Source organism: Myotis brandtii, unplaced genomic scaffold, assembly GCF_000412655.1.
Source record: "Myotis brandtii unplaced genomic scaffold, ASM41265v1 scaffold317, whole genome shotgun sequence".
Classification (NCBI taxonomy): domain Eukaryota; kingdom Metazoa; phylum Chordata; class Mammalia; order Chiroptera; family Vespertilionidae; genus Myotis; species Myotis brandtii.
Window position 1 is genome coordinate 2,017,875 of NW_005362155.1, and position 25,514 is coordinate 2,043,388.

At 54.1% G+C, this 25,514-nt stretch overlaps 2 protein-coding genes across 4 annotated transcripts in view; one reads left to right on the forward strand and one right to left on the reverse strand.

The window, feature by feature from the left end:
• The window catches only part of MSLN (mesothelin), a 25,434-nt gene extending 1,758 nt beyond the window's left edge, over positions 1-23,676 (forward strand). The window contains exons 2-13 of one of the 3 annotated variants that reach the window (XM_014543040.1): positions 723-815; positions 17,299-17,366; positions 20,157-20,241; positions 20,869-20,912; positions 21,011-21,110; positions 21,365-21,543; positions 21,641-21,796; positions 21,898-22,040; positions 22,118-22,245; positions 22,845-22,939; positions 23,202-23,388; positions 23,473-23,676. In XM_014543040.1, coding sequence (XP_014398526.1) covers positions 723-815; positions 17,299-17,366; positions 20,157-20,241; positions 20,869-20,912; positions 21,011-21,110; positions 21,365-21,543; positions 21,641-21,796; positions 21,898-22,040; positions 22,118-22,245; positions 22,845-22,939; positions 23,202-23,388; positions 23,473-23,561 — 1,367 coding nt within the window. In that variant the 3' untranslated portion in view covers positions 23,562-23,676. Of the gene's footprint in view, positions 1-722; positions 816-16,968; positions 17,367-19,275; positions 19,682-20,156; positions 20,242-20,868; positions 20,913-21,010; positions 21,111-21,364; positions 21,544-21,640; positions 21,797-21,897; positions 22,041-22,117; positions 22,246-22,844; positions 22,940-23,201; positions 23,389-23,472 lie in introns of those variants that run through there. The other 2 variants (XM_014543042.1, XM_014543041.1) reach the window with 2 other exon arrangements.
• Positions 23,677-24,098: 422 nt separating this feature from the next.
• The window catches only part of LOC102243463 (mesothelin-like protein), a 9,454-nt gene continuing 8,038 nt past the window's right edge, over positions 24,099-25,514 (reverse strand). Inside the window, exons 14-16 of the mRNA XM_014543039.1 lie at positions 25,399-25,504; positions 24,961-25,201; positions 24,099-24,534 (exon numbers count right to left, since the gene is read on the reverse strand). Coding sequence (XP_014398525.1) covers positions 24,398-24,534; positions 24,961-25,201; positions 25,399-25,504 — 484 coding nt within the window. The 3' untranslated portion in view covers positions 24,099-24,397. The remainder of the gene's footprint in view (positions 24,535-24,960; positions 25,202-25,398; positions 25,505-25,514) is intronic.

The window sequence follows — 25,514 nt, forward strand, 5'->3', positions numbered from 1 at the left end:
CCTCGCCGGCAGCCCGAGAACTCGGAGGCGCCTGCGCGCAGAGCGCCAGTTCCCGAAGCAAAGGAAAGGGACGGCGACGGGAGCGGTGCCCCCTCTCCGCTGCTCGGTGCAGGGCCTTGGGTCTGGGCGGCCCCGGAGCTCCTGGGAGGCCTCCGCACCCTCTCCTGCTATTTGGAGACCGGCCTGGGAAGACTCCATTTGCCTGTAAGATTTAAAAACCAGAAACAGGACTGCTGCTGTCGAACCCAATTCTTAAACCACTTATTAAACGTGCCACGTACAGTGATACATATTTTAAAAATATATTTTTTACAGAGAGGAAGGGAGAGGGGTAGAGAGTTAGAAACATCGATGAAAAACATCGATCAGCTGCCTCCCGCACACCCCCTACTGGGATGTGCCTGCAACCAAGGTACATGCTCTTGACTGGAATCAACCTGGGACCCTTCAGTCTGCAGGCCGACGCTCCATCCACCGAGCCAAACCGGTCAGGGACAGTTATACATTTAATTGTCACTTTTTGTTAGGGCTTTGCAGAAAACTCCAGTGATCGAGCCCGTCCCCGGGCCCCAGCTGGCTCAGCCCCAGAGTGTTGGTGGTAATCCCGACTTTCTGGGGGGGCCGCCCAGGCTGGGCGCCTGCGCTTCTTGGGGTTCTTGCCCTGATGTCAACCACTACCTGGTAACTCCTGCACCTGCCTGTGGGTTTACTTCACGATCCAGGGAGCCGAGACCACCTGCTGGTGCGACCTCTTCAAGCCCGGCAACCACTCCTTTTGTCTCCCAGGAGAGGACATTTGCCAGCAGCTGCCCCAGGTAGGCTTCCCAGCAACACCTGTCCCCCTGTCCTGGCTGTACCTGAGCAAGGTCTGAGACGTGATGCCTGGAACCGGAACGATCCCACTAGTTATTATAACCGGTGGAGCACAAAAAAACTTAGTTTCACCGAAATGCCCCAAAGTAGGTTTGCAAAAAATTTGTGACGGTAACGAGTGCTGTTGGGGTTGGGGCAGGACCAGGATCCATTACACTGGTGTGGGCCCCCAAACTTAATACAGGCAGTTCTCAGTAGCTGATCCCAAAGTGCTGGGGGCGTGATGGAAAGGATTTACAGTGGAGGGCGCTTGGGCTTTGACTGTGGGGCAAAGGATGGTCTCCATTTGGGGATGGGGGTTACAGTTCCCCCAACGCTGGAGGGGAGGAGTTTGACATGTAGGGACGCAAGATAGATCTCAATTTTTATGGGCAAATTTTATAATATGTGAACTGATATCTCAGTAAAACTATTTAAAAAATGAGGGGTCTAGTCCTGGTTGGGTGGCTCAGTTGGTTGAGGTTGTGGGTTTCATCCCCAGTCTGGGCGCATATGGGAGGCAACTGATTAATGTTTCTCTCTCACATTGATGTTTCTCTCCTTGTCTCTCTCCCTTCCTCTTTCTCCAAGAAGCAATAAAAATGTATCTTTGGGGACTAGCCGGTTTGGCTCAGTGGATAGAACGTCTGCCTATGGACTGAAGGGTCCCAGGTTTGATTCCGGTTGCGGGCTTGATCCCCAGTAGGGGGTGTGCAGGAGGCAGCTGATCAATGATGCTCTCTCATGATTGGTGTTTTTATCTCTCCCTCTCCCTTCTTCTCTGAAATCAATAAAAACATATTTAAACACACACACACACACACACACACACACACACACACACAGACTTATCTTTGGGTGAGGATTTTAAAAAACGAGGGGACTAGAGGCTGCTGCTCAACTTAGCTGGCCCACGGTGGTCCCAAGAGGCCAGGCAGTAGTACATTTTGGTCTGTCCAGGCTCAAACCGTTGGTCCAGCCATCCCTGTAGGAGTGCCTACGTGACTGGGTCCCCAAGCTCTAGAGCCAACATTATGCCTCGCCTCTTGTGTGCCTGCTCGCACATTTTGCAGATTGTTTCATCATCATCATTAGCGAGTATTTACCGTGCGTTTCCCATGTGCAATACCAGAGTTTGCACGCGTTGGGTGGGGGTCGGTACTCAAGGGCCAGCTGAGGACCCATGGAGGGCCACAGCTCCTGTGGCCAGGTCGGCCGGCTGGCCCCTGCAGCTGCTGTGACGCTGTGACTGTGTGTGGGCACCCATTTACCTGAGCAGAAACAGGTGCAGAGCCCGGCCTCTGCTCCGATGTGCCCACAGGTTTGCCCAAAGTCAACCAGCTGCCACGGAGTGGGCGCAAGTATGGTTTCCACCAAGCCTATAGAGCTGCCTAACCCCTCCTGTGGGTTGGTGTCAGTTTCACCCTCCAAGGGATTGGCCCTGGGTTAGTGTCCTGGAGCTGCTGTAACAAAGGACCACAAACTGGGGTGGAGGGTGGGTGTTAAAACAACAGAAATTTATTTTCTCCGTTCTGGAGGCCAGCAGTCTGAAGTCATGGTGTGGGCAGAGCTGTGCCCCTCCAAAGGCCCGGGGAAGGATCCTTCTCCGTGTCCGGCGTCTGGAGGCTCCAGGTGGTCCTAGGCTTGGGGCAGTGTCACTCTTGTTTCTGCCTTCGTGGTCATACAACTCCTGTGTGTCTTCTCTTACAAGGACAATTGGATTTAGGGACCACCTTCATCCAGATGACCTCATCTAGAGATTCTTAACTTAATTACATCCACACAAACTTTTTTCCAAATTAACTCCCATTCATAGATTCTGGTTGGACATATTTGAGGGCACCATTCAGCCCACCACAGCCACATGTCTAGATTTTTATGGGATCCTCAGGGGCTGGAGGACAGCTACATAATGGGATATATCTCACCAGGTTGCAGCTCACCTCCCAGCTGGGCTGGGCTGGCCCTCAGGGGGCTGGTGGGATGGAGGGGACACAGTCGGGCCATGCCCTCCTGTCTGTGCTGCAGAGCCAGGGCTGGGCTAGCAGATGCCTCTCTGGGGCAGCTAGCCGGTGTAAAATGACCCAGGGTGGGGGACAATAAAAGCTATTTTGTATTTTCCAAAACAAATGATTCCTAAACATGGGATTTCAAAACGCTTATTGCATTCTCCACTGTTACTGTGTTGTGGGTCTAAGACCCCAAAGGAATTGGATGGGAGTGGGGTTTGCTCCTCCCCTGCTCTGCATGGCTGAACTATAGGAGGAGGACTGCATCCAGGGTGAGGCCCACAGGACCCACCGAGAGGCCCCCCATCAGGCACAGCCGGGACCACAGGGGAGGGGGCTTCCTTCTGCTGCCCCCAGCACTTTGGGATCAGCTACTGAGAACTGCCTGTATTAAGTTTGGGGGCCCAGGCACAGCCAGGTGAGAGGAATGGGGAGGGGGCTGGGTCCCTGAGCTCCTGCCTGCTTGGACACAGTCAGGTGAAACCCTCTGAGTACAGGGCTGGCCTCCTACTCACCCTAGTCACTAGGGGTGGGCAAACTTTTTGACTCGAGGGCCACAATGGGTTCTTAAACTGGACCGGAGGGCCGGAACAAAAGCATGGATGGAGTGTTTGTGTGAACTAATATAAATTCAAAGTAAACATCATTACATAAAAGGGTACGGTCTTTTTTTTTTTTAGTTTTATTCATTTCAAACGGGCCGGATCCGGCCCGCGGGCCGTAGTTTGCCCACGGTTGTCCTAGTGGCTCTCACCTTTCAAAACCCACCCCCACATTTTTTTTTGTAAAGCAGGGGCTAGTTTGTTAGTGTGGGGGGCCAGCTAGGGGGTCTCCTACAACAAGGGAATCTTTACTCTCAGGTCTTCTGGACGATTTGGCCCTGAGCCTGAGCTACCGTTGTCCTCTGCCCCCACCCCCCCACTACCACCACTTGCCCCCAGTTTTATAAGCAAGATTTGCATCCCAGACACAGTGTTTTATTTGGGGAATTACTGAGGGCAATGAGCACATCATTAGCACCGTAATCAACACCGGACATCTTCCCACCGGGGCTGCCACATCTTGTCAACAGGTGTGATCCGGCAACAGCCCTGGGAGGCCTGGCACGGAGCACAATTAGCAGCTAATGAGGAGGCTCGCACTGGGCCAGGAGTTGGGAGAGGAGGAAGGTCAGAGAGAGCTCCATGGCCCTTCAGTGGTCCTCCCTCGGCTCCTACCCAGGCAGGGCTGCAGGGAGCAGCAGGGAGAGCAGGTCATGGAGCGGGCCTCACTGTGCATTGGGCATGTTTAAGATCTTGGGCAGAGCAGGTGCTCTGCACGACTGTTCACAGGCATGCGAGATTGGCCCTGCCCCGGCCCCTCGAGGCCTAAGCAGGGGACACAGAGACTACAACTCTGTGGGGACAGTGGACCAAGCAGGACCAGCGGGCAGGCTGAGAGCAGAAGCCTCCTTCTTTGCCTAACCATGTGATAGAGGGTCTCTGTCCATGAGCCACCTGGTCTGCTTTCTCGGGAGAGCGGGCGCTAAGCTGGTCGGGGGCTGAGCCCCCGGCACCAATCAGCAGGCTGTGCAGGGCGACGGTCTCCAGGGGACTTGCTCAACCTGCCCGTCTAGGGTGAGTGGCAGCAGGTTAACTGTTCCGGGGCGTTTCCCCAGCCCATGGTGTTAGAACACCAGGGCCATGGCTGCCTATCAAACATCAAGGCCGGGCTCGCCATGTCCCTGAGGTGCCTCTGCACTCACACTTCGCACTCAGCCCTCAGGTCATCAAGGGGCCATTTGGGCACCTGAGGGAACATGTGTCTTGTGACAGAATCATGGGGTGGCTGAATGGGGCAGGGGTCCCCATGGGAGCCCCCAGCTCCAGGGCCTCTGCCCAGGTCCAGGAACCGGGTGCCACTCGGTTACCGGAAGCCTGGCTGGTTGTCTCTGTGTGATGTTTTTACTGGTTGTGAAGGGCATGCCTGGCCTGCTGTCAGTGAGAGGGTCACCCTGGAAATCGTGCATTTAGGCCCAGCAGCCTAGCCTCGGGAGCTCCCAGCTCTCCCCAGGGGACCTCCCACCCCGGCTTTCTTCTCTTTACCTGACAGTCTCCTTAGGGCTGCCCCCCAACTCACCCAGTGCAGCCGCAGCAGCGGGGAGTAGGCTAGGGGCCCCTGTATCCTGTGGAAGAGGAGGCCTTTCTTGTGCTGGGGCTCTGGGAACTCCATAGGGGGGAGCCAGCTGCCTTGGTGTGGGCAGGGGGCAGGAAGCCACTCTGTGTGCCCGGTGTGGTGTCCTCCCACCGCTCTGGCCCCAGATTTGCTGAGGACCTGGCTCTCTCTCCATCTCTGGTCTCTATTTCCATGGTAGGGGTTGAGCTGGCGGCCTGGGGCCACCTCCTGTCCTGGGCAGTCCTCACACACCTCCTGGGTCAGCCCCTGCACCCCAGTCCTGACCTCCCCAGGGACCTAGGTGCCACAGGAGGTGGTCAAGGCAGTGAGGTGGTGTGTTTGTGAGTGTGCATGGCATGCATTGTCTCAGAGGTGGCAGCATGCCAGGAGCCAGAGGACACTGGGGAAACAAAGTCACCCTCTGATCACCACCAGGGCCAGCCCTGACGAGGCCTGCTCATGCCCTCTCTGAAGCTGACCTGGAGCTAAGTAAGGTTATCATGGGCATTAAGGGGGCGTAAGAAGGATCAGCCCCATGGGGTTGGCAGTGCAAGGTGGGGTACAGGCCAAGCCTGGGGGGCAGGGTGGGAGGAGCTGGGAGAGCCACCGCAGGTGCCCTGGCTGAAGTGGCCTCAGACCACCCCAAGACACCTGCCATGCCGAGGCCAGGGGCCAGTTCCGAGGCCCACCAGGGGCGCTCGGAGAGCTAATCCAGGACCCGGCCATGTGCAGCTCCCCGAGGCTACGGGAAGGCGGCCAGCTGGGCTGGCACAGTCTATCCAGGACCTCGGGCAGGTACTGCCCCATCAGCTTGGCCATACCCCAACCCTGACACCTGGCATCTGCCCTCCCAGCAGTCAGTGAGCCACCTGTCCCACCCCAGGCACCAGCCCCGCCGACTTTCCCCGCCCCTCGCTGTCCCCTCCCTTGGCTCACACCACTGAGCCTCAGGGTCCAGTGCAGCAGATGGAGGTTGGTGAAGACAGTTTCCCAGGTGCTCACCCAGCCGCCGTGGGAAGTTTGTGCCACTGGGCGCATGGACATGGGTGAGCGTGAAGGTCCTTGGGGGGCCCTTCTCAGCTCACTGTGGTTCAGATCTATGGGGGGAAACAGCCCCCAAGCCTGGGGCCTTGGAGCAGGGCCTGCAGGGTCCAAGCCTGATTTCTGATCCCATCTGTGCCCCTGAGCCTTGCACATCTGCTGCCCCCAGTGACTGTCCCAGGACTCCAGACTGTGGGGGTGGGGGAGGTCAGAGGGCTAGGGTGTCCCTACTCATCTGCTTTCACCCCTAGATGCCTTGTAGGTCAGGAAGTTTCTGCAGCTCCTCATGCTGGGGTTGGAGATGTGGGTGGAGTCATTGGGAAGTCCTGTCCAGACCCAGCTCCAGGGTCGCGCCCCGCCTCCCTCCTACAACTGAGAGAAGGTGTCACAGGAGTTGTCCACTGGGACCTGGGCCAGGAAGGCACTGTCCAGAGGCAGCAGGAAGAACCCTATGCAAGCCTGGAACCGGGGCTCGATGCCCTGACTGCACTGCCTGGGAGGCAGGGCCCCGGATGTGAGGGAGAGGTCCAGCAGGAGGCAGCTGGGGCAGCATCGGGAGCTGGGCCTGTGAAACGGGTCAGCTGGGCAAATGGCAGCCCTCTCTCCTCGTCCCCAACAACTCAGGACAGCCACTCCTGTCCTCAGCATGTCTGAGAAGCAGGCCAGGGCCCTGAGGAGTGTCTGGGCGGGGCAGCCCCTCCTGGGCCAGCTGGGTCAGGGCCAGCAGGGCCCAGCCAGGGACCTGTCAGCCCCAGGATTGTGCCCCCTCCCGGACACTGCCACATCATATTGGGGTGTCCTGGCTCCAGACCCAGCTGTGCATGAGCCTCCTCTGCTCCTTCGAGAAGGCATTGAAGGCTGCATCCAGGACAGTCATGGTGGGGGATGGTTTGGTGAGGGTCTAGGGGTCTCAAGGCCACGCCAGCCCTGGGGGTTCAGCGGCGACTCTCACAGGCTCCACTGGGCCTCACCGCCCAGGGCAGCAGTGGAAGCAGGCAGGCAGGCACCGCCCAGCCTGTGTCCGTCTCCCTGTGTGCCTTCACCCTGTGTGCCCACCTTGGATGAAGCACCTGTCGGGGGGATGCACGTGGTCTCCAGTTGGGAGCAGTTAGTCATGAGGCCAGGAAGAGGGTCAGTGGCCCTCAGAACCGGCCCCTGAGGTCAGTGGTGGCCATGGTGAGATAGGATCTGACATAAGGCAGTGGAACATGGCCTCCAGGATAATGGTGCAGGCCCCTGGGAGGAGGGGAGAAGGGCTGACCTCCTAGAGTTGGGAAGACTAGGCTAACCAAGGAAGGCTTCCTGGAAGAGGCATGTGGAGCAGAGATCCAATGACAGGGCTGCTTCAGGCTCCAGGCCAGTGGACTCTGGTCTCCTTTTTATTTTGCCTACATTGGGGGACAGATTTTTTTTCAGAAACCAGAGCAGGAGCCAGTCTACTGAGCTCGAGGCACAGCTCCTGCCTTCTGAGAGCATGGTCCTGCCGGGGAGCCGGCTGGCTGCCCTTGGCCTCATGGGGATTATCCACACCAGCAATCAAACTGGCAAAGCCAGATTTCTCAGGCACGAGGTATCCTGATGAGGAACAGATTTAGCCATGTGAAAATAAAAGAAAAAAAGTTTAAAAAAATGTGCAGCATAAACAGCCCCAAAGTTGTTTTGTTCACACAGAGTGAAAAGGCCAACAATAGCTTGGGGGCAGGTACTTGTAGCCAACCTCTGACAGAGAGCAGGGACAAATAGGAATCGTGTATGAGGGATGAAAGGTGTGTAAGAAGCCAGCTGTGCCTAGCCTGTGTGGCTCAGTGGTTGAGCCTCAACCTATGAACCAGGAGGTCACGATTCTATTCCTGGTCAGGGCACATGGGCAGGTTGAGGGCTCGATCCCTGGTGCGGGGCATGAAGGAGGCAGCTGATCAATAATTCTCTCTCATCATTGATGTTTCTATCTCTCTCTCCCTCTCCCTTCTTCTCTGTAAGCAATAATCTATCCTAATAAAAGGGTAATATGCTAATTAGACTGGATAGACCCGATGTCTTCTGGAAGTCTTTCTGAACAAAGCCTCAGTGGTTGCGAGGGCTGAGGAGGGCCAGCAGCCTCGGGGGCCGGCAGTGGCAGCAGCAGTGGGGTGAGGGGGGAGCGCCTTCCCCTAATTAGCCCGGTCACCTCCCACAGAGGGAGGCCAGACTCCACAGGGAGTGGGCCTAAGCCGTCAGTAGGACATCCCTGAGGGCTCCTAGACTGTGAGAGGGGCAGGCCGGGCTGAAGGACACCCCCACCCAGTGCACGAATTTTGTGCACCAGGCCTTTAGTAATAATAATAAAAAGCCAGCTGTGTTCCTGAGTGCATCCTGCAAAATGCTAAACCGAGACCAGAAGGAAGCTCACCTCCAGGTTGCAAAGTTGCTGGAGTGGGAGTGGGAACCAGGGCAACCGTCTTCTTTCCATAGTCCAAACTGTCACCCCTCCTTTCATGGTTATCACTTACTTTTGCTTATTAAACCTATGGTTGGATCTGTCTCTCCACACGGTCAACACCTGTTATTACCCACCTTTCTAATTTTGTAAATCTCCTTCTTTGAATCTGAATTTCTGTGGTTACTACAAAGGCTGAGCCTGTCTCCAAAAACTACTAGCCATCCTGTCTTCTTATGAGAATTCCTGCTTGTTTCCTTGGCCCCCTTTCTATCGGTTTCTTGGTTTTTTGTTGTTATTGATTTGTTTGTTTTCTCACTTACCAAGCCATGAGCACTTTTAGGTAATGGAAATCTCTTCTCCCTGTTACCTGCCAATTTGTCTATTGAATAGAAATCTTAAATTCTGACGAAGTCAAGTTTACCCACACTTTGCTGTGTTGTGTCTGTGTTGGCATCTTTCTTCATTCCACCAAGCCTTTTTCTATCCATAGAGTTTCCTCTATCGTACATCAGCCTTTAATGCATTTGGTATCGGCCCATACATGATGTCAGCCAGGGGACTGCTTTATTTTTCTTGACACAATGACTCATATTTTTCTACACCGTCTGCCCCACAGATCTGCCCCTCCCGGCACCCCTGTCATTGTTTTGTGGAACCGTCCTTCTCATGTATGAGGTCCCCACATGCATATGGGCATTTTTTTTTTCTTGAAATCTCTTGTCTGCCCCTTTGTCTGTTCCTATGTTAATCACAGTGGCTTTGTCTTAATATCTGGGAGCTTGCTACTTCTTTTTAGATCATAGATATTTATTCCCTTTATTTTTTGAATGAATTTGTTGTGTTCCTGGGGAAAAACACACACCCTCTGAAGGTTTTTATTGGGATTGAATTGAATTTATAGAATAGTTTTAGGAGCACTGTCCTCATTATCATGCCGGGTTGTTCCATATAAAGGTATTCTGCATTATTAAGTAGATTTCTAGGACTTTGTGCATTTCATTTGTTATTAGAAACGACATGTTTTCTATTAAATTTGTTATTACTGTTGACATAAAGAAATACTACTATATTTTATGGTGGTAAAATATACATATAATAAAATTTATCATTTTAATCATTTTTAAGTGTATAATTGAGTGGCATAAGCACATTCACAATGTTGTACAACTGTCACCACCATCCATCTCCAGAACTTTCACACCTTCCCAAGCAGAAGTTCTGCCTCATGAGACACAGGCTCCCTCTTTCCCCTTGCCTCCCCAGACCCTGGGAGCCTCTGTTGTACTTTCTGTCTGTATGGATTTCCCTAATCTGGACATTTCATATAAATGGAATCACTATATTCTTTTGTGTCTGGCTTTTCCCACTGAGCATAAGGTTTTCAAGATTCATCCACATAGTAGCAGGTGTTAGCATTTCATTCCTTTTTATGGCTGAATAATATTCCATTGTATGTAAATGTCATATTTTGTTTACCCATCCAACTTGGGTTGTTTCCGCCTTTGGCTAGTGTGAATAACGCTGCTATGAACATGGGTGTACAAGTATCTGTTGAGTCCCTGCTTTCAGATCGTTCAACCATCTAAAATTGCTGAGTCATGTGGTAATTCTGTGTTTAAATGTTTAAGGAGCCCTGGCTGGTTTGGCTCAGTGGATAGAGTGTCAGCCTGGGGACTGAAGGGTTCTGGGTTTGATTCTGGTCAAGGGCACATGCCTGGGTTGTGGGCTGGATCCCCAGTGGGGGGTGTGCAGGAGGCAGCTGATCAATCTCTTATCATTGATGTTCCTATCTCTCTCTCCCTCTCCCTTCCTCTAAGAAATCAATTAAAAATATATTTAAAAAATAAAAATAAATGTTTGAGGAACCACCAAACTATTTTTTAGCGGTTGAAACTTTTCACATTCCCACCAGCCATACACAAGGGCTTAACTTTCTCCATATCCTCACCAAGACTCATTATGCTATTGATTTTTAAATCAATTTTATTGTGGTTTAATTTATGTGCAAAAAGGACATCCATTTAAAATGAAAAATCCAGGAGCATTTGAGATCTTGTTCCTGGGCATATGTCATCAGTTTGGCTCAGATAAACTCTTGTAAAAATCCCCTACAGGTTTGAATGTTTCTTACGTCGCAGTGTACTTGGCGTAGTACAGCAGGGTTTGGAAGTAGCCCACCCGGGACCACCCTGTGGACCTGGGCCTGGTGCTAGGGACCAGCGAGGTCCCATTGTGCTCCACTGGTTCCCCGCTTTGCATCAGGTGAACTGGGCTGATTTTCTCTTGGAATTGCAGCCTTCTTTGCTTCAAGCAGCAGGCCACGACTTTATGTGAGCTGTTCTTAGAAAATCCTTGAGGTGGGTAGGGTTGAAATAACCCAGGGAAAGGAAAAAAAGTGGGTAGCTGCTTTTAATTTTGGCTTTTATATTTTTTATTGATTTCAGAGAGGAAGGGAGAGGGAGAGAGAGAGATAGAAACATCAATGATGAGAGAGAATCATCGGTTGGCTGCCTCCTGCACGCCCCCTACTGGGGATCGAGCCCACAACCCGGGCATGTGCCCCTGACCAGAATCAAACTCGGGACCCTTCAATCCACAGGCTGACGCTCCATCCACTGAGCCAAACCAGCCAGGACTTTAATTTTGGCTTTTTAATGGAATTACTCACTAAGAATCTAAACAAAATCTTTGCTGGTAAATGAGAGACTGAACTCTCTTTAGCTCAGAAAGAGAAAGGACACTCGCTTCCCCAACCCAGATAGCCAGTGGGGTGATGATAACTGTTTAGACCCTAAGTCCGGAGTGGCAGGGATGGGGGCTAGGAGTTGGGAAGCTCTTGCTCGGGTATTCTTAGGTGACTAAGAATCACTGTGAGTTGTCTGGGAAAATTTCCTCTAGGGCGTAGAGCAGTCCTATGGGGATGTTCACTGCATGGCTCATCCGGAGATGTGCACGTAAGGGCTGGTTTTTCCTAGCAGTTTATTCAGACTCTACAGATCTCATGGGAAGTCGTGCCTCCCAGGTCAACAAGGCCCACAAGCCAGCCTCCCGTTAATGTTAAGCTGGCCACGATGAGGATCCTTCGATACTTCTCAGTTAATCTTTTGTGCACACAATTAGAAAAAGCCAGCTGTAAAATTAGGCATAATGACTGGAAAACATAGTCAATTGGTCTCGAAAAAATTCAAAAAGAGGATTAGATACATGGATCAACCTATGATGTCCTTTAGGTGTCAACCCAATTCTTTGAGGTATTAAAAATGGCTGCCCTTATTTATTTATTCCTCACCCAAGGATATTTTTCCCATTGATTTTCTAAAATATGTTTTTTTTATTAATTTGCAGAGAGAGAGGAAGGGAGAGAGAGATAGAAACATCGATGAGAGAGGAACATCATTGATGGGCTGCATCGTGCACACCCCCTGATCGGGAATCAAACCGTGACCTCCTGGTTCATTGGTTGAAGCTCAACCACTGAGCCACTCCGGTCGGGCCACTGTCCTTATTTTAAAAGGGGGAAGGTCATTTGGTACTCGACTTATCAAGGACAGATATAAAATGTATCTGCCTGCAAAACAAAATTTGGATCCAGATATTCTGTTTGTGTCTGTCTGTGTATGTTTATTAATGTGTGTTGTAAATGTGAGATAATTTTCTACCCGTAGATGGTATTGTTAAAATTAATTTAAAGGCAAGCACTTATAAGGATTAAATATTCTAAACTTCTCAGAAATATAGAAAATAACTCAAATGCTTTTCAAGTTCAGGTGACCTAAGATTAATCCTTAGTAAATAAAAGCTAGCTTAAGTTTGTTGGTTTAAATAAACCAGACTTGTCTTTATTTTGCTTAGGTTTTGCAGAAATAACCCATGTTAATAACTGACTTTGATGTTATTAACATATTTCTAGAGGTTATAAAATGCCTCCTCTATAAATCTACCAAGCTAAAGAATGCTAATTGATTATTTCTTAGTTTTCATTAGACATTGAGGTTTTAAGGATTAAAATCTCAATATATGTATGAATAACTTCAGTGTTTCCAAAGGGCCCCTGGAACACCTCAAAAGATTTGTTTTATAAACATTGTAAAATAAGTGATGAAAACTCCTGGGATTGGTACACAGTGGTTGTAAATTAAACAAATGAGTCAGGGCAATGGGAAACCCAAGACTGCTGTGTGGTTCTTCCTGGCCTCTGGCATTATCTTAGTGCATTTAAGCTGGGCTTATGAGCTGACATTATATTTTTAAAAAATATTTTCTGCCCTGGCCGGTTTGGTTCAGTGGATAGAGTGTCGACCTATAGACTGAATGGTCCTGGTTTCTATTCCAGTCAAGGGCACATACCTCGGTTGTAGGCACCTTGATCCTCAATAGGGGTTTGTGGGAGACAACCAATCGAAGTGTCTCTCTCACATTGGTGTTTCTTTCTGTCTTTCCCTCTCCCTTCTCTCTCTAATTGATAGTTTAGAGAGAGAGAGGAAGGGAGAGACAGAGACAGAGAGAAACATTGGTGTGAGAATGAAACATCCATCATTACCCCTACACATGTTGATGAATCAATATATTGAAGGGCACATCTGAAAAGCTAATGAATATTCTGTTAAGACCCTCCTCTGAGTCCTCCTATAGGATTCCAGCTGCCAATGAAAGATAAAAGAGCCTCAAGATAAAAGATCCACAGCTTGATCTCCCTCCTGGGAGCACTCCCACATCTTTCCCTTCCCTCACTTCTTCCCCCACAGGCATGCATCTTCCAAATTCTAGGGGACCCTATGAGACTTGCAAACAGGGGAGCAGTGGGCAGCAGTTGTTCAACCTGGGCTAACCCTTGAACCTGTCTCCAAGGCTCCCTTTTCTCTGACTTTCTCCTGTTGCTTCTTCTACATTAAGCCCTTCCTTTGTTTCACGTCTCTGGCTGTAAACATACTCATAAAATCTCCTGGATTTGTGTTGTGAAATCTTTCTTATACAATGTCAGGAACGCATAGACTACCATCAGACCCTAGGCAGACCGCCCTGGGCCCAGACCCCATTCAGTAATAATACAATTCAACACCCTGCCCAAACAATCTAATTAAAAAATGGGCAGAAGATCTGAATAGATACTTCTCCAAAGAGGACATACAGATGGCCAATAGACATGAAAAGATGCTAAGTGCCACTATCATCAGAGAGATGAAAATTAAAACCACAATGAGATATCACCTCACACCTGGCTGCCATCAATAAGTGTTGGAAAGGATGTGGAGAAAAGGGAACCCTTGTGCACTGTTGGTGGGAATGCACATTGGTGCACCCACCATGGAAAACAGTATGGAGGTTCCTAAAAAAATTAAAATTGGAAGTACTTTATGACCCAGCAATTCCACTTCTGGGTAATGTATCTGAAGAAACCCAAAAGACAAATTCAAAACAATATATGCAACCCTATGTTCATTGCAGTGTTATTCACAATAGCCAAGAAATGGAAGCAACCCGAGTTCCCATAAATAGATGAGTGGATAAAAGAGTCGTGGTTCATATATACAGTGGAATATTACTTGGCCAAGAAAAAAAGAAATCTTTCCATTTGCAGCAGCATGGATGGACCTAGAGGGTATTATGCTAAGTGAAATAAGTCAGACAGAGAAAAAGAAATACTATTTGGTTTCACTTATATGTGGAGACTAAAGAGCAAAGTAAATGAACAAACAAAATAGAAACCAACTCATAGACACAGAGATCAGACTGATAGTTGCCAGAGGGGAGGGGAGATGGAGGAGCTGGGTGAAAAAGGTAAAGGGATTAAGGTGTACAAATTGGAAGGCACAAAATAGTCAGGGTCTGTAAAGTACAGCATAGGGGATATTGTCAATAATGTAATAAATATGTATGGTGCCAGGTGGGTACTTGAAATATTGGGGGGACTGCTTTGTAAAGTGTATGATTGTCTAACCAGTATGCTGTACACCTGAAACTAATACAAAATAATGTTGAATGAAAACTAAAAAGAAAAAAAGAAAATGCCATACAAAAGTGATCATATTAATTTGTACTCCCACCAGCTGTATTTGAGAGTTCCAGTTGTTCCATATTCGTGTCAACACTTGTCATTGTCAGTCCTTTTAAATTTAGTCATTTTGGTGGGGGTGTAGTGGTATTTCACCGTGGATTTGATTTGCATTTCCCTAACGAGTGATTATGATGTTGGGCATTTTTTCATGTGCTGATTGGTCTTTGGCCTGTTTTTAAAAACAGCTTTACTGAGCCCTAGCCAATTTTGCTCAGTGGATAGAGCGTTGGCCTGTGGACTGAAGGGTCCCAGGTTCGATTCCGGCCAAGGTCACATGCCCGAGTTGTGGGCTCGATCCCCATAAGGGGGTGTGCAGGAGGTAGCCGATCAATGATACTCTCTCATCATTGATGTTTCTCTCTCCCTCTCCCTTCCTCTCTGAAATCAATAAAAATATATTAAACAAACAAACAAACAAACAAACAGCTTTACTGAGATATTCTCATAATATACAACTCACCCACTTTAAGTGTACAATTCAATGTTTGTCAGTATATTCACAGAGAAGACCCCCCTTTAACCTGAATTATCGAACACTGATTATCTTTGGGATTTAACATTTGCTTCAGACTTGATAATGTTTTTTAATGAAGTCCACCTAAAATTACAATGGAAAATAGCACTTATATGCAAAACACGTAATGTACTACCGTCATATTAACAACGAGTGCCCTGTGAATCACCAGTAACACGCTTTATACACTTCCTGTGCTGTCAGAGTTAAAACAAGAAGCGAACTCTTATTTCCCATGCCCGTCTGCAGAGGCTGTATCTTTTGAGCTCAAACAATTGTTCTTGATGCGAACACAAAGGAAATTTCCACATTTTAAAATCCATTTAACTGTGCAGTTGAGAAGCTCCCACCTAACCCTCAATTAGAAATGATTAATCCTGTTATTAAGACCATCCAGTGAATTTTTAAAATTCCAGAGTTTGAATTTTTGATTCCTAAAATTTCCTATTTGGTTCTTTAAAAAAATATTTTCCGTTTCCCCTACCTCTCGGTTCACAAAAGCTTGTTTTCCATGGTCTCTTTGGGTGTGGTTGCAATGGGGGTAGTTGCAATAGCTTCTTTAAAATCCTTGTCTGTAGTTCTAATAGCTGACTCATCTTGGTATGGGTCCAAATCGATCCTTTTCCCTTGAGGCTGGGTCACAATCTCCTGGCTTTTCCTGTGTCGAGTATTTTTGGATTTTCTCATGAACAATGTGACTATGATGTTGTATAGACACTGAATTGTTATATTCCTGGGAAGACCATTCCTGCTTTTGCTTTGTTCTGGTGGGCCGTATCTTTCACTGTGAATTCTGCTGCTCCCGAGGTGGGCAGCGGTCAGTCTCGGCCCATTTTCCATCTTTGTCTGAGCTGTTTTCAGTCCGCCTGCACACGCATGACTCGGGGGTCAGCAAGAGGCTCAGGTAAAGTCCGAGCACTCGTACCCGGTGGCCACACCTCGGGCTGTCCTCATGGCAAAGCCACGCCTCACACAGAGAACCGCTCCATGCTGGCATCTTTCCCAAATATCAGTTCCCCTCAGGATCTGACTTCTGTTCACTCCGGAGGGCCCTTGGGAAACTGTTTTTTTCACATTTTGTCAGAACTTTTCAGTTATGGTCTGCGAACAAGACTTTAAGGCATTTGCTCCGCTATGGACTTCGTAAGTTGATTCTTGTACCGGGCAGCCTGGTTGAATTTTGTACAGACGTACCTTGGAGATATTGAGGGTTCCGTTCCAGACCACCACAATAAAGCAAGTCATAATATTTTTGCTGGGAAAGGATCTTGCCTTCAATTTGTAAAAAAGAAATAGCAGCATCTGTGAAGCCAAATAAAACGAGGCATGCCCGTTCAGTTAGCACATGTAGAAAACCCAGCCCATGGAGCCAGTCAGGGACGGGGCAGCTGCACATACTCAGTGCAGCAAAAGGAAACCCCTGCAGGTCTGTAACTCAGAGAAGTCCCACACAGGGAATTGCTGTTCACAAAACCGTCGGAGGGGTTGGCGGGGAAGTGAGGGAGTCACACACCAGTGACTTCGGCATCAAGGCCACACGACTGAGGCTGTGGTCTACAGTCAGGGATCTGTGAGCCGTCACTGGAGTCCAGCTGGCACAGAGGTGCGCATTGTCCATACCCAGTGGCCAGCAGCCACAGCACCAGGAAGGCGCCTTCCTCCTCCCATCTGGCAACAGCCAGTGCCGGGCAGGTGGGCTCCCATGGCCCCTCTGTGCCGGAGAGCAGTGCTGTGTGCTCGCTGCAGCTGGTCAGGTTGGATTTGTCTCCCCCAACCCCTGGACTGTTGCAGCTCCTCACCCAACCACTTCACTGCACTACCAAGAGCCCAGCACTCATTAGAAAGAAGCCACAGTGTGGCCAATACTCTGGGAGTCACATCCTGGCTGAGTGGCCACCACCTAGCATGGTGTAGTGGGTGCCCTGTGGAGACCCTGCCAGGGCCCCCTGGGACAGTGATCACACCCTGGCCATGCAGTGCCGTTTTGGCTATTCACTGGGCCTCAGTTTCTCCACCTGAGCAATAGGAGACTAAGAGCCCATAGAGCAAGGCCTTGGCTCCCGACAGGTGCCTGGTACATGAAGGTCAGCCCGGAGCTCCACCCACACCCACCAAGGGAAGGGCCCAGGCAGCTCTCCACCCGCACCTCTCCTCCTGGGCGGCCCCTCCGCAGGGTCCCCACCCACACATTCCTGGAGCGTGAGCAGCGCTGCTCCCCGCTGCACCGGCAATGCCTCATTTGCTTCCCGGACAGACCCAAAGGCTGCTGGCCTCTGGACCACCCACTTCGCAGTTGAGGAAACCACGGCAAAGGAGGCTCAGGTTTGGTCCATCACTCTGGACTCCAGAGTCACTACGGGCAGGCCCTACCCGGACCCTGGGCAGGGGCATGGGGTTGTGCCAGGGTCACCTGGGACCCAGCTCAGTGTTCAGGCTCAGGAGGGGCTGGCCACAGCCTCACGCGTGGGGGCTGGGGGCGGATAGCGGCTCGGTCAGGGTGTGGGTCTTGTGTGGGCAGGCCTGGGAGGTGAGAGCCTCCTGGAAATCCAGCCAAGCTGCTCTGGGTGGGAGCAGGGATTAGGCAGAGGCTGGTACTGGGACCCACCCAGCAGGGGCACCTGGCAGCCCCAAACAAACAGGCTGGGGGAAGTGGGGCAGCCTCTGCCTCTGCCTCTGCCACCGCGAATGCCCCTCCCTAGTCCTCATTGCCCTTGGGGAGCAGCACAAGGCCCCCCCCCCCCATGCTCCAGCGTGGTACCCTGAGGGTCAGCTCTGTCCTGCACCAGCGGCTCCTGACACGCTGTGTGACCTGGGCTGCTGCACAGCATCTCCATCGGAGACCTGTCCTAAGCCTGTAAGCTGCTCTCCTGCCACCCTCTCCCTGGAATGTGGTCTGACTTCATAGCCCATCACTTAAGGGCCAGACCTTGGGGACTGAGGCTGGGCTGAGGTGTGAGATTCTGCAGGAGGGGCAGGGGGTGGGGGGTGGACAGGCCAGGCAGGCGGGGCAGGAGAGAGCCTCTGCCAGTGTCCTGCAGCCAAGCACCTGCCCCAGGCTGTGAGCGCGTGACTCTCAGGATGGGGGAGGAGTTAGCCACTCCTCCCTCACAGTCACCTCCACCTCACACTCTGTTCTGAGGAGCTTGTGGTCCACTTAGACCCCAGATGGAGGCTGCTCTGGTAGCAGGGGCAGGGGCAGGGGCAGGGGCAGGGGCAGGGGCAGAGCCAGCCCTCTCTGTGGCCAGGTCCCGCACCCAGGGTCCTCCTGGACAGGGCCTGAATCTTCCTTGCTCCAGCCTCTGACCAGGGCTCACATGCAGGGGGTACCAAGCGAGTATGCAGGTGGCTCTTGAGTAACAGGTGACCAGGAGGATGCTGGTCTTAGAGGACTCATCGGACCATGTTCGGTTCTACCCTGTCCTGCCCCCGCTGGGACCCATGTCACACACAAGTACCCACGCCCTGGACTGGCCTCCACACCGTGATTCCTGCTTGTGGCATCCTGGCCAGCTTGGAAGCTGCAGCCTTAAGACAGCTGAGGTGTCTCTGTGGCCCCAACCCGACCTTGGGTGGGGAGGGCAGGGTGCTGATTCCAGGGCCCATGGTGGCTGGCAGAGGCTCCCAGGGTGGCGCACCCAGGGTGCTGGGGGCCCCTGGTTACGTGGGGTTGGGTGGGGGCTGAGGGGAGATGCAGGGGGAGGTGCAGCTCTTGCCTGGTCCCACCCACGGCCCGTTTTCTGGTCTGGGGTCTGGTTTTCTCCCATCCCCTCTGGGGCCTGGTGTGGGAGCCAGAGGGATTCCCTGGGGCCTTGCCACTCCTCAGGACACTCCCTGCAGGCTGGCTCTTTGCACAGCTGAATACACTGTGCCCTTGACCCCCAGCCCTGGTACTGGGACCCACCCTGCCGAGTTCCCGGCAGGCTGTCAGCCATGTCTCTTCCTGTGCTGCCCCACAGGATTGGAGGCTGAACCAGGGCAGTGATGTTATGGGGACTCAGGCCAAAGTGAGGGTGTTTGGGGGACAGGTGTCTGACTGCACTGAGCAGCGGTGTCCCAGGAAGAGGATGCGGGAGGCCTGGGCTCCCTGGTGCGGTGCCGGACCTGGCCTGGGGTGTGTGTGGTGGCTGTGACATCATGGGGTACAGGAGCCTAACCTTCCGTGTCCACACCTGTGGGGTGTATTCAGGGCTGGCTCTTTGCACAGCTGAAAGGGGTTGCTGAAGCATGAATGTGCCCCCCCCACCGCACCCCCATTTATGAGCCAGGGGTGGGGCTGACACACGCCTGGGCAAAGGCTTGAGGGAGGGGAGGCTCCACTCCACTGGGCCACAGGCAGCCTCCAGCCCTGGGCCTCCCTGGGCAAGTGCAGAAGGTGGTCTGGTCTCCTTCAGGCCCCACCCCAGCCTGGGACAACCCTCCTCACCCACCTCTCACTCTAGAAACTGCAAGGGGACCTCCCACCCCCACAGGAATGCCTCCCCGCTCACTGCCCCACCCAAGGGGTTGGAGGTGGGAGGCGGCCTCGCCCTTTGGCACCCACCCAGGCCTCTGTTTTGAGAGGGACTTCAGAAGGGAAACCACCAGCTTTGTCCACCTGTCTGGGCCCTGGGTTTGCACAAAGCCCAGCACCTGTGGCTGTGGGTGTGGCAGGGTGTGGAGGGGGCACATGGCCATGCCCCAGGTTGAGGGGGCACATGGCCATGCCCCAGCAGGACCCCTAGTCCTGAACTGCTTAGTCCCCCTGGTGCAAATGGGGAAACTGAGGCCAGCCTGAGGCAGAGGCGGCCCTGCCTCCTGACTGCCCTGCGCTGCAGGGAGAGAGGATGGGCCAGCTGTTTGCCTGCCCCTGGAGGCAGGGTTACAGCTGGCGGCAGGGTTGACTCAGACCCCACACCCCTGGCAGGAGGGGCCAGTTTCCGGGAGGGGGGCGGGCTGGGCGGGCCAGGTGGCTGCTTGGTCCCTAGAGTGGGCCCGGAGGCAGCCCAGACACTGCTGCAGGGGCCTGAGAAGGTTCCACCTGGAGCCCCAGGGGGTCTGAGACCCCTTCACTGGCTGTGGGCATGGGCATGGGTGCGTGAGCAGTGAGGACATCAGAGCGGCTGTCCTCCACAGACCATGGCCTTGCAGAGTGCTCGCCCCACCCTGGGGCTCCTCAGGACCCCCACCCACGGCCTCCTGCTCCTGCTTCTCAGCCTCAGTGAGTACTGGGGGTGGGCTGCTGCGAAGGGTTGGGATGGGAGAGCGCTGGAGGGCAGCCAAGGATTCTTAGGGGATCGGGATCTCAGGAAAGGCTCTCTCTGTTGCTGGACAGCCCCCCCCCCCCCCCCCCCCCCCCCCCCCGTCCTCAGCAGGTGCCTCAAATCCCAGGCAGATGTCTGAAATCTCAGTGTTCTGAGTTCAGGTGGCATCCTGAACCTCAGCGGTGCGGAGTTCCCGGCAGGCTGTCAGCCATGTCTCTTCCTGTGCTGCCCCACAGGATTGGAGGCTGAACCAGGGCAGTGATGTTATGGGGACTCAGGCCAAAGTGAGGGTGTTTGGGGGATAGGTGTCTGCCTGCACTGAGCAGCGGTGTCCCAGGAAAAAGATGCGAGAGGTCTGGGCTCCCTGGTGCGGTGCCGGACCTGGCCTGGTGGGGGGGGTGTGGTGGCTGTGACATCATGGGGTACAGGAGCCTAACCTTCCGTGTCCACACCTGTGGGGTGTATTCAGGGCTGGGGGTCAGGGAAGGGATGGCTTTGCCTCCTTCCTCCCCAGGGTAGGGCCTGTAGCAGGCACACCCAGAAGCCCCCGCCATCCCCTCGAACCTTGTGTCCCTGCCCTGCAGGGTGGGTGCAACTTTCCTGGGCCCAGACTGCAGACACAGGACAGGTAAGGACTCTGGGATAAGGGGAGGGTTTTCTGGCCCTAGGCGGGTGTCCTTAGATGCTGGGCCGTGTGGCTCAGCCAGAACCCTGCTCTGTCCTCAGGGTGTCATGACCCCATGGCTGCAACGTACCTCCCAGGACCTGTCCTGGCAGCAGTCTGAGCCGATCGTCATTCTCCGGAGGGCTCTGCAGGGCACAGAGAGTGAGCACAGGGCCCAGCCCGTCAAGTGTCAGGAGACCTGGGGGGTGGGGGGTGGTTCACCTGCTGGTGCTGTGGCCGTTCTGGCTGCTCTGCTCATTCAATTTTGGAGAATGGACAGAAGCACCCCATTGAGCCAATGGTTAAACTGAGGCCTGGAGAGGGTCATGTGTGGCCCAGGGTCTCAGCATGGGTGCGGGAGGAAGAGGAGGCTGACTGGGAAAGCCCAGCCCCCTGACCCCCTGCCTGCCCCTTAGAGAAGGCCTGTCCCCCGGGGAAAGAGGTCCATGTGGTGGATGAAAACCTCGTCTTCTACATGGAGTGGGAGCTGGAGGCCTGTGTGGATGGCGCCCTGCTGGCTGAGCATATGGACCGGGTGAACGCGATTCCCTTCACCTACCAGCAGCTTGACATTTTAAAGCGCAAATTGGACCAGGTAGTTCCTGACTTGGGCTCCCGCCTGCTTGCGGTGCCAAAGCCTTTCCCAGCCCCCTGGGAGTGGCTGTGGCCCTCATGGTCAGTTTCCCCGGCAGGCCTACCCACAGGGGTACCCTGAGTCCCTGATCCAGCACCTGAGTTACTTCTTCCTTGAGGTCACCCCCGAGGACATCCGCAAGTGGAATGTCACATCCCTGGAGACCGTGAAATCTCTGCTTAAAGTCAGCACAGGGCGAAAAGTGGATGCTCAGGTGATCACCTGCTGGGAGGGGAGCACAGGGGGTGGGCTGTGCAGGCCTGAGGGGCTATGTCTCTTCCTGCCCCGAGGCATCTCACTGGGGTCCTCCCACAGGTGGCTGCCCTGATTGCCCGCTATCTGGTGGGAGGGGGCCGGCTGGACAAGGCCACCCTGGACCTGCTGGCCAGCTTTCATCCTGCCTACCTCTGCTCGCTCAGTCCCGAGCAGCTGGGCTACGTGCAGCAGGATGTTGTCTGGTGAGTCCCTGGGTCTGCGGGTGTGGAGGGTGTGCTGTGCTCCCAGCTCACTTCCTGGCCCCACACTGCCTCCCCAGGGTGGTCAGGCCTCAGGACCTGGCTGCGTGCCGTCCACCGCAGATGGAGGTCCTCTATCACAAGGCCCACGCTGCTTTCCGGAACATGAGCGGTTCTGCATATTTTGCAAGGATCAAGCCCTTCCTGGGTGAGCCAGGAGGACATGGGGGGTGGGGGGGGGGGGCCTGAGGTCCCCATCGGTGCTGCCAGCTTCTCACCCAGGGGTCAGGGTGCCCTCCATCCCTCTAAGCCAGCGGTTCTCAACCTGTGGGTCACGAACAATGAAAATACATCCTGCATAACAGATATTTACATTACGACTCATAACAGTAGCAAAATTACAGTTATGAAGTAGCAACGAAAATAATTTTATGGTTGGGGGTCACCACAACATGAGTAACAGTAGCATTACAGTTATGAAGTAGCAACGAAAATAATTTTATGGTTGGGGGTCACCACAACATGAGGAAGTGTATTAAAGGGTCGCAGCATTAGGAAGGTTGAGAACCACTGCTAAGCATATATAGGCTGAGGCCCTGTGCGTTCCGACCCCTGCTCAGGCACTTGACCACCTCCAGCCTCTACCCTGACGGGGAGAGGCAGGTGGTCACCAGGGTTTGCCCAGAAATTCCTGAGGAAAAGGGAGTCCGGTAAAGGAAGTGGGCTTCTGCTAGCTTGTGGTCAGAGGGTGAGAGTGGGGGGAATGTTGTGAGGTCTTATGCGTAGGGCCCCTCTCCCTGGGCACAGGTGGGGCCTCCACGGAGGACTTGCGGGCTCTCATTCGGCAGAACATAAGCTTGGACATGGCCACGTTCAAGAAGCTGCGGAAAGAGGCCTTGCTGGTATGGCCACCAGAGGGGCGGGGCCATTGGAGGGTGGGCCATGGGAAGGGCGGGGCCACGGAGAAGGGCTTGTCCTGGATGGGGGCCTTTCAGGGCAGGGGCACTGAGCGGGTGGGGTCTGGGGAGGGGCGGGGCCATTGAGCCAAGGCCAGCTCCAAAGTCTGTGGGCTGGGGAAGCATGGGGTGGTTTGGACACAGCAGAGTCCAGCAGCCTCTGGACAGAGGTGGGGAGACCCTGACGGTCGCCTGGGGACTCTGGCAGCCGCTGACCATTGCCGAGGTGCAAAAACTTCTGGGTCCAAACCTGGAGGGCCTGAAGGCAGAGCAGGGGAACAGCCCTGTGCGGGACTGGATCTTCCGGCAGCGGCAGAGCGACCTGGACAGCCTGGGGCTGGGGCTCCACGGCGGCATCCCCAACGGCTACCTGGTCCTAGATCTCAACTTTCGAGGTGGGCGGGGAGGCGGGCGGGGAGGCCGGCGGGGCGGGCTGGGCAGATGAGGTGGAGGGTCTGAGTCACTCCCTCTCTGTGCAGAGGCCCTCTTGGGGGGCTCCCACCTCCTTGGACCTGGATCTGCGTTCACTGTGATCCCCGCTCTGCTCCTGGCTTTGCTGCTGAACTGAGCTCACTGCCCTGGAGGCTGAACGGGGCCCTGCTGTGGAGATTCCCGCTGGTGGGAGCGGCCTGGGCGGTCCCTGCTCCATCCCGGGGGTTGGGGCTCAATAAAAGAGAACCCGTTCCCCCTCCAAAGAGGTGACCTGTGGTGCTCCGGGGACAGGGGGAGGCCCTTCTGGCTGTGGTGTTCGGAGGGGCAGGGTGGGGGTTGACAGCGGTGGTGTCCTGGGCCCAACTGGCTATGGTGTTTTGAGGAGGAGGGGCTGGCTGGCGGTGGTATTCTCAGGGGTGGGGGCCTGCGGGCTGGAGCCCTGAGTTGCAGCCCTTCTGTTTATACTAGGAAAGGAGGGGAAGCAGGGCAGGGACTCCAAGCAGGAGGAGGGGAGTGTGAGGTGGGGGTTGGGGCTTTCCTGATTCTGTTCCATTGCCCCCGTGTCCCCTGAGGCCAGGCCAACAAACCCAGGGTGGCCTTGGTGACTTCTCAGGAGACAGCTGAGAGGGTCTCTGTGCCCCTCCTCGGGGCCAGGGCAAAGGGACACTCGCAGGAGGATCACCTTGTTCTTTATTAAAATCAGCCAAGTAAAAAAAGAAAGACATAAAACCCGCGGAGTAAGTGCCATGGAGCCCGCGCCCCAGCCCCAGTTCTTTGTCCTGAAGAAGACCAGAGGGTGGGGCATGTCTCCCGCAGCGGGCAGGGCCTGGTGACCCCGTAGTCACAGCTCTGCCCAGGCCCTCAGTGCAGCTGCAGGTCCTGGGAGCCGGGTGTGGGCAGGCTCCTAGGCGAGGTTTGAGGTTTTCTGTGCCCGGGGCTTGCACCTTAGCCTGGGCTGGCGTCCGGCTCCACCTACCAGCACAGCGCTGTCTTCAGAGGACATTGTGAGTCCCAACAGGGCCCCAGGGCACCCCAATACAGCAGCCACAGGAGGCTGGAGGGCAGGGCCACAGCAAGTGGCAGGTACCCCAGGTGGGCTGGTGGGCTGCCTGTGGGTGCAACATGGAGAGAGTACCCATCAGTCCTTGCTGGGAGCCACACCCAGGACCCTCCCGCGGCTCTGGGGCAGCCCCTCCCTCTGGGCTCCAGGCTCACGCTATCCCTCTGGGCAGGGGAGACCATGTGTGGCCACTCTTCTGGGCTCCAACAAAGATCTCAAAGCTTCCCCCTCCCTGGGTTTTGGCCTCTATGCAGATCAGTGGGCTTTGGAGGAGGTGATTGTATCCTGCGGTAACTCAGGGTGAAGCCAGTGTCACCCAAATGTCAACTGAGGGGCAAATGGAAAAACTGTTGGCCAACAGAGTATGAGATTGGGCGCAAGTAGCAGTTTGGGGTCCATGGGGCCCTGGGCAGACAAGGCCAAGCGGAGGCAGGGGAAGGCCTGCCAAGGGGGAGGGCTGGATGTGGGGCTGTACCTGAGGTGGGGGCGTCCTTCCCAGGCCCTTCCCCTGGGGGAGTCAGATGGGACGTCCAGGGGGTGTTGCTGTGAGTCCCGGTGGGGCTGGTGGGGCTGGCTGGGTCCGTGTCCAGGCCCAGCTCGTCCAGGGACTTGTTCAGGCTGCGGAGCCAGGAGCTGATGGTTGGGTGGCTGCGTGCCTTCTGCAGGTCCCCCACGTTCTGGCCCAGCAGTGTTCTCACATTGTTGACACTGAGGTTCTTCAAGGGAAGTGGGGGCCCAGCTTTAGGACCAAGGGGAGACCCGGCAGGGCAGCGCTTACCCAGGGAGTGAGCAGGGGTGAGATGTGGCAGAACCAGCCTGGAGAAGTGACCGGGGCCCACTCTGGGGTGCCTTTGGACCTGTGGCCTAGGGCTCCCCGGGTTGGCCAGCCTGTCCCCTGCCCCCCAGGGCCCACCTGCAGCGCGCAGGGGTTCAGGTTGGTGAAGGTGTGGATGTCCATGGAGACGTTGGCCTGGGCCAGGCGCTGCAGCTCCTCTGTGGGGGCACCACCTGAGGAAGGGGGGTGGTGAG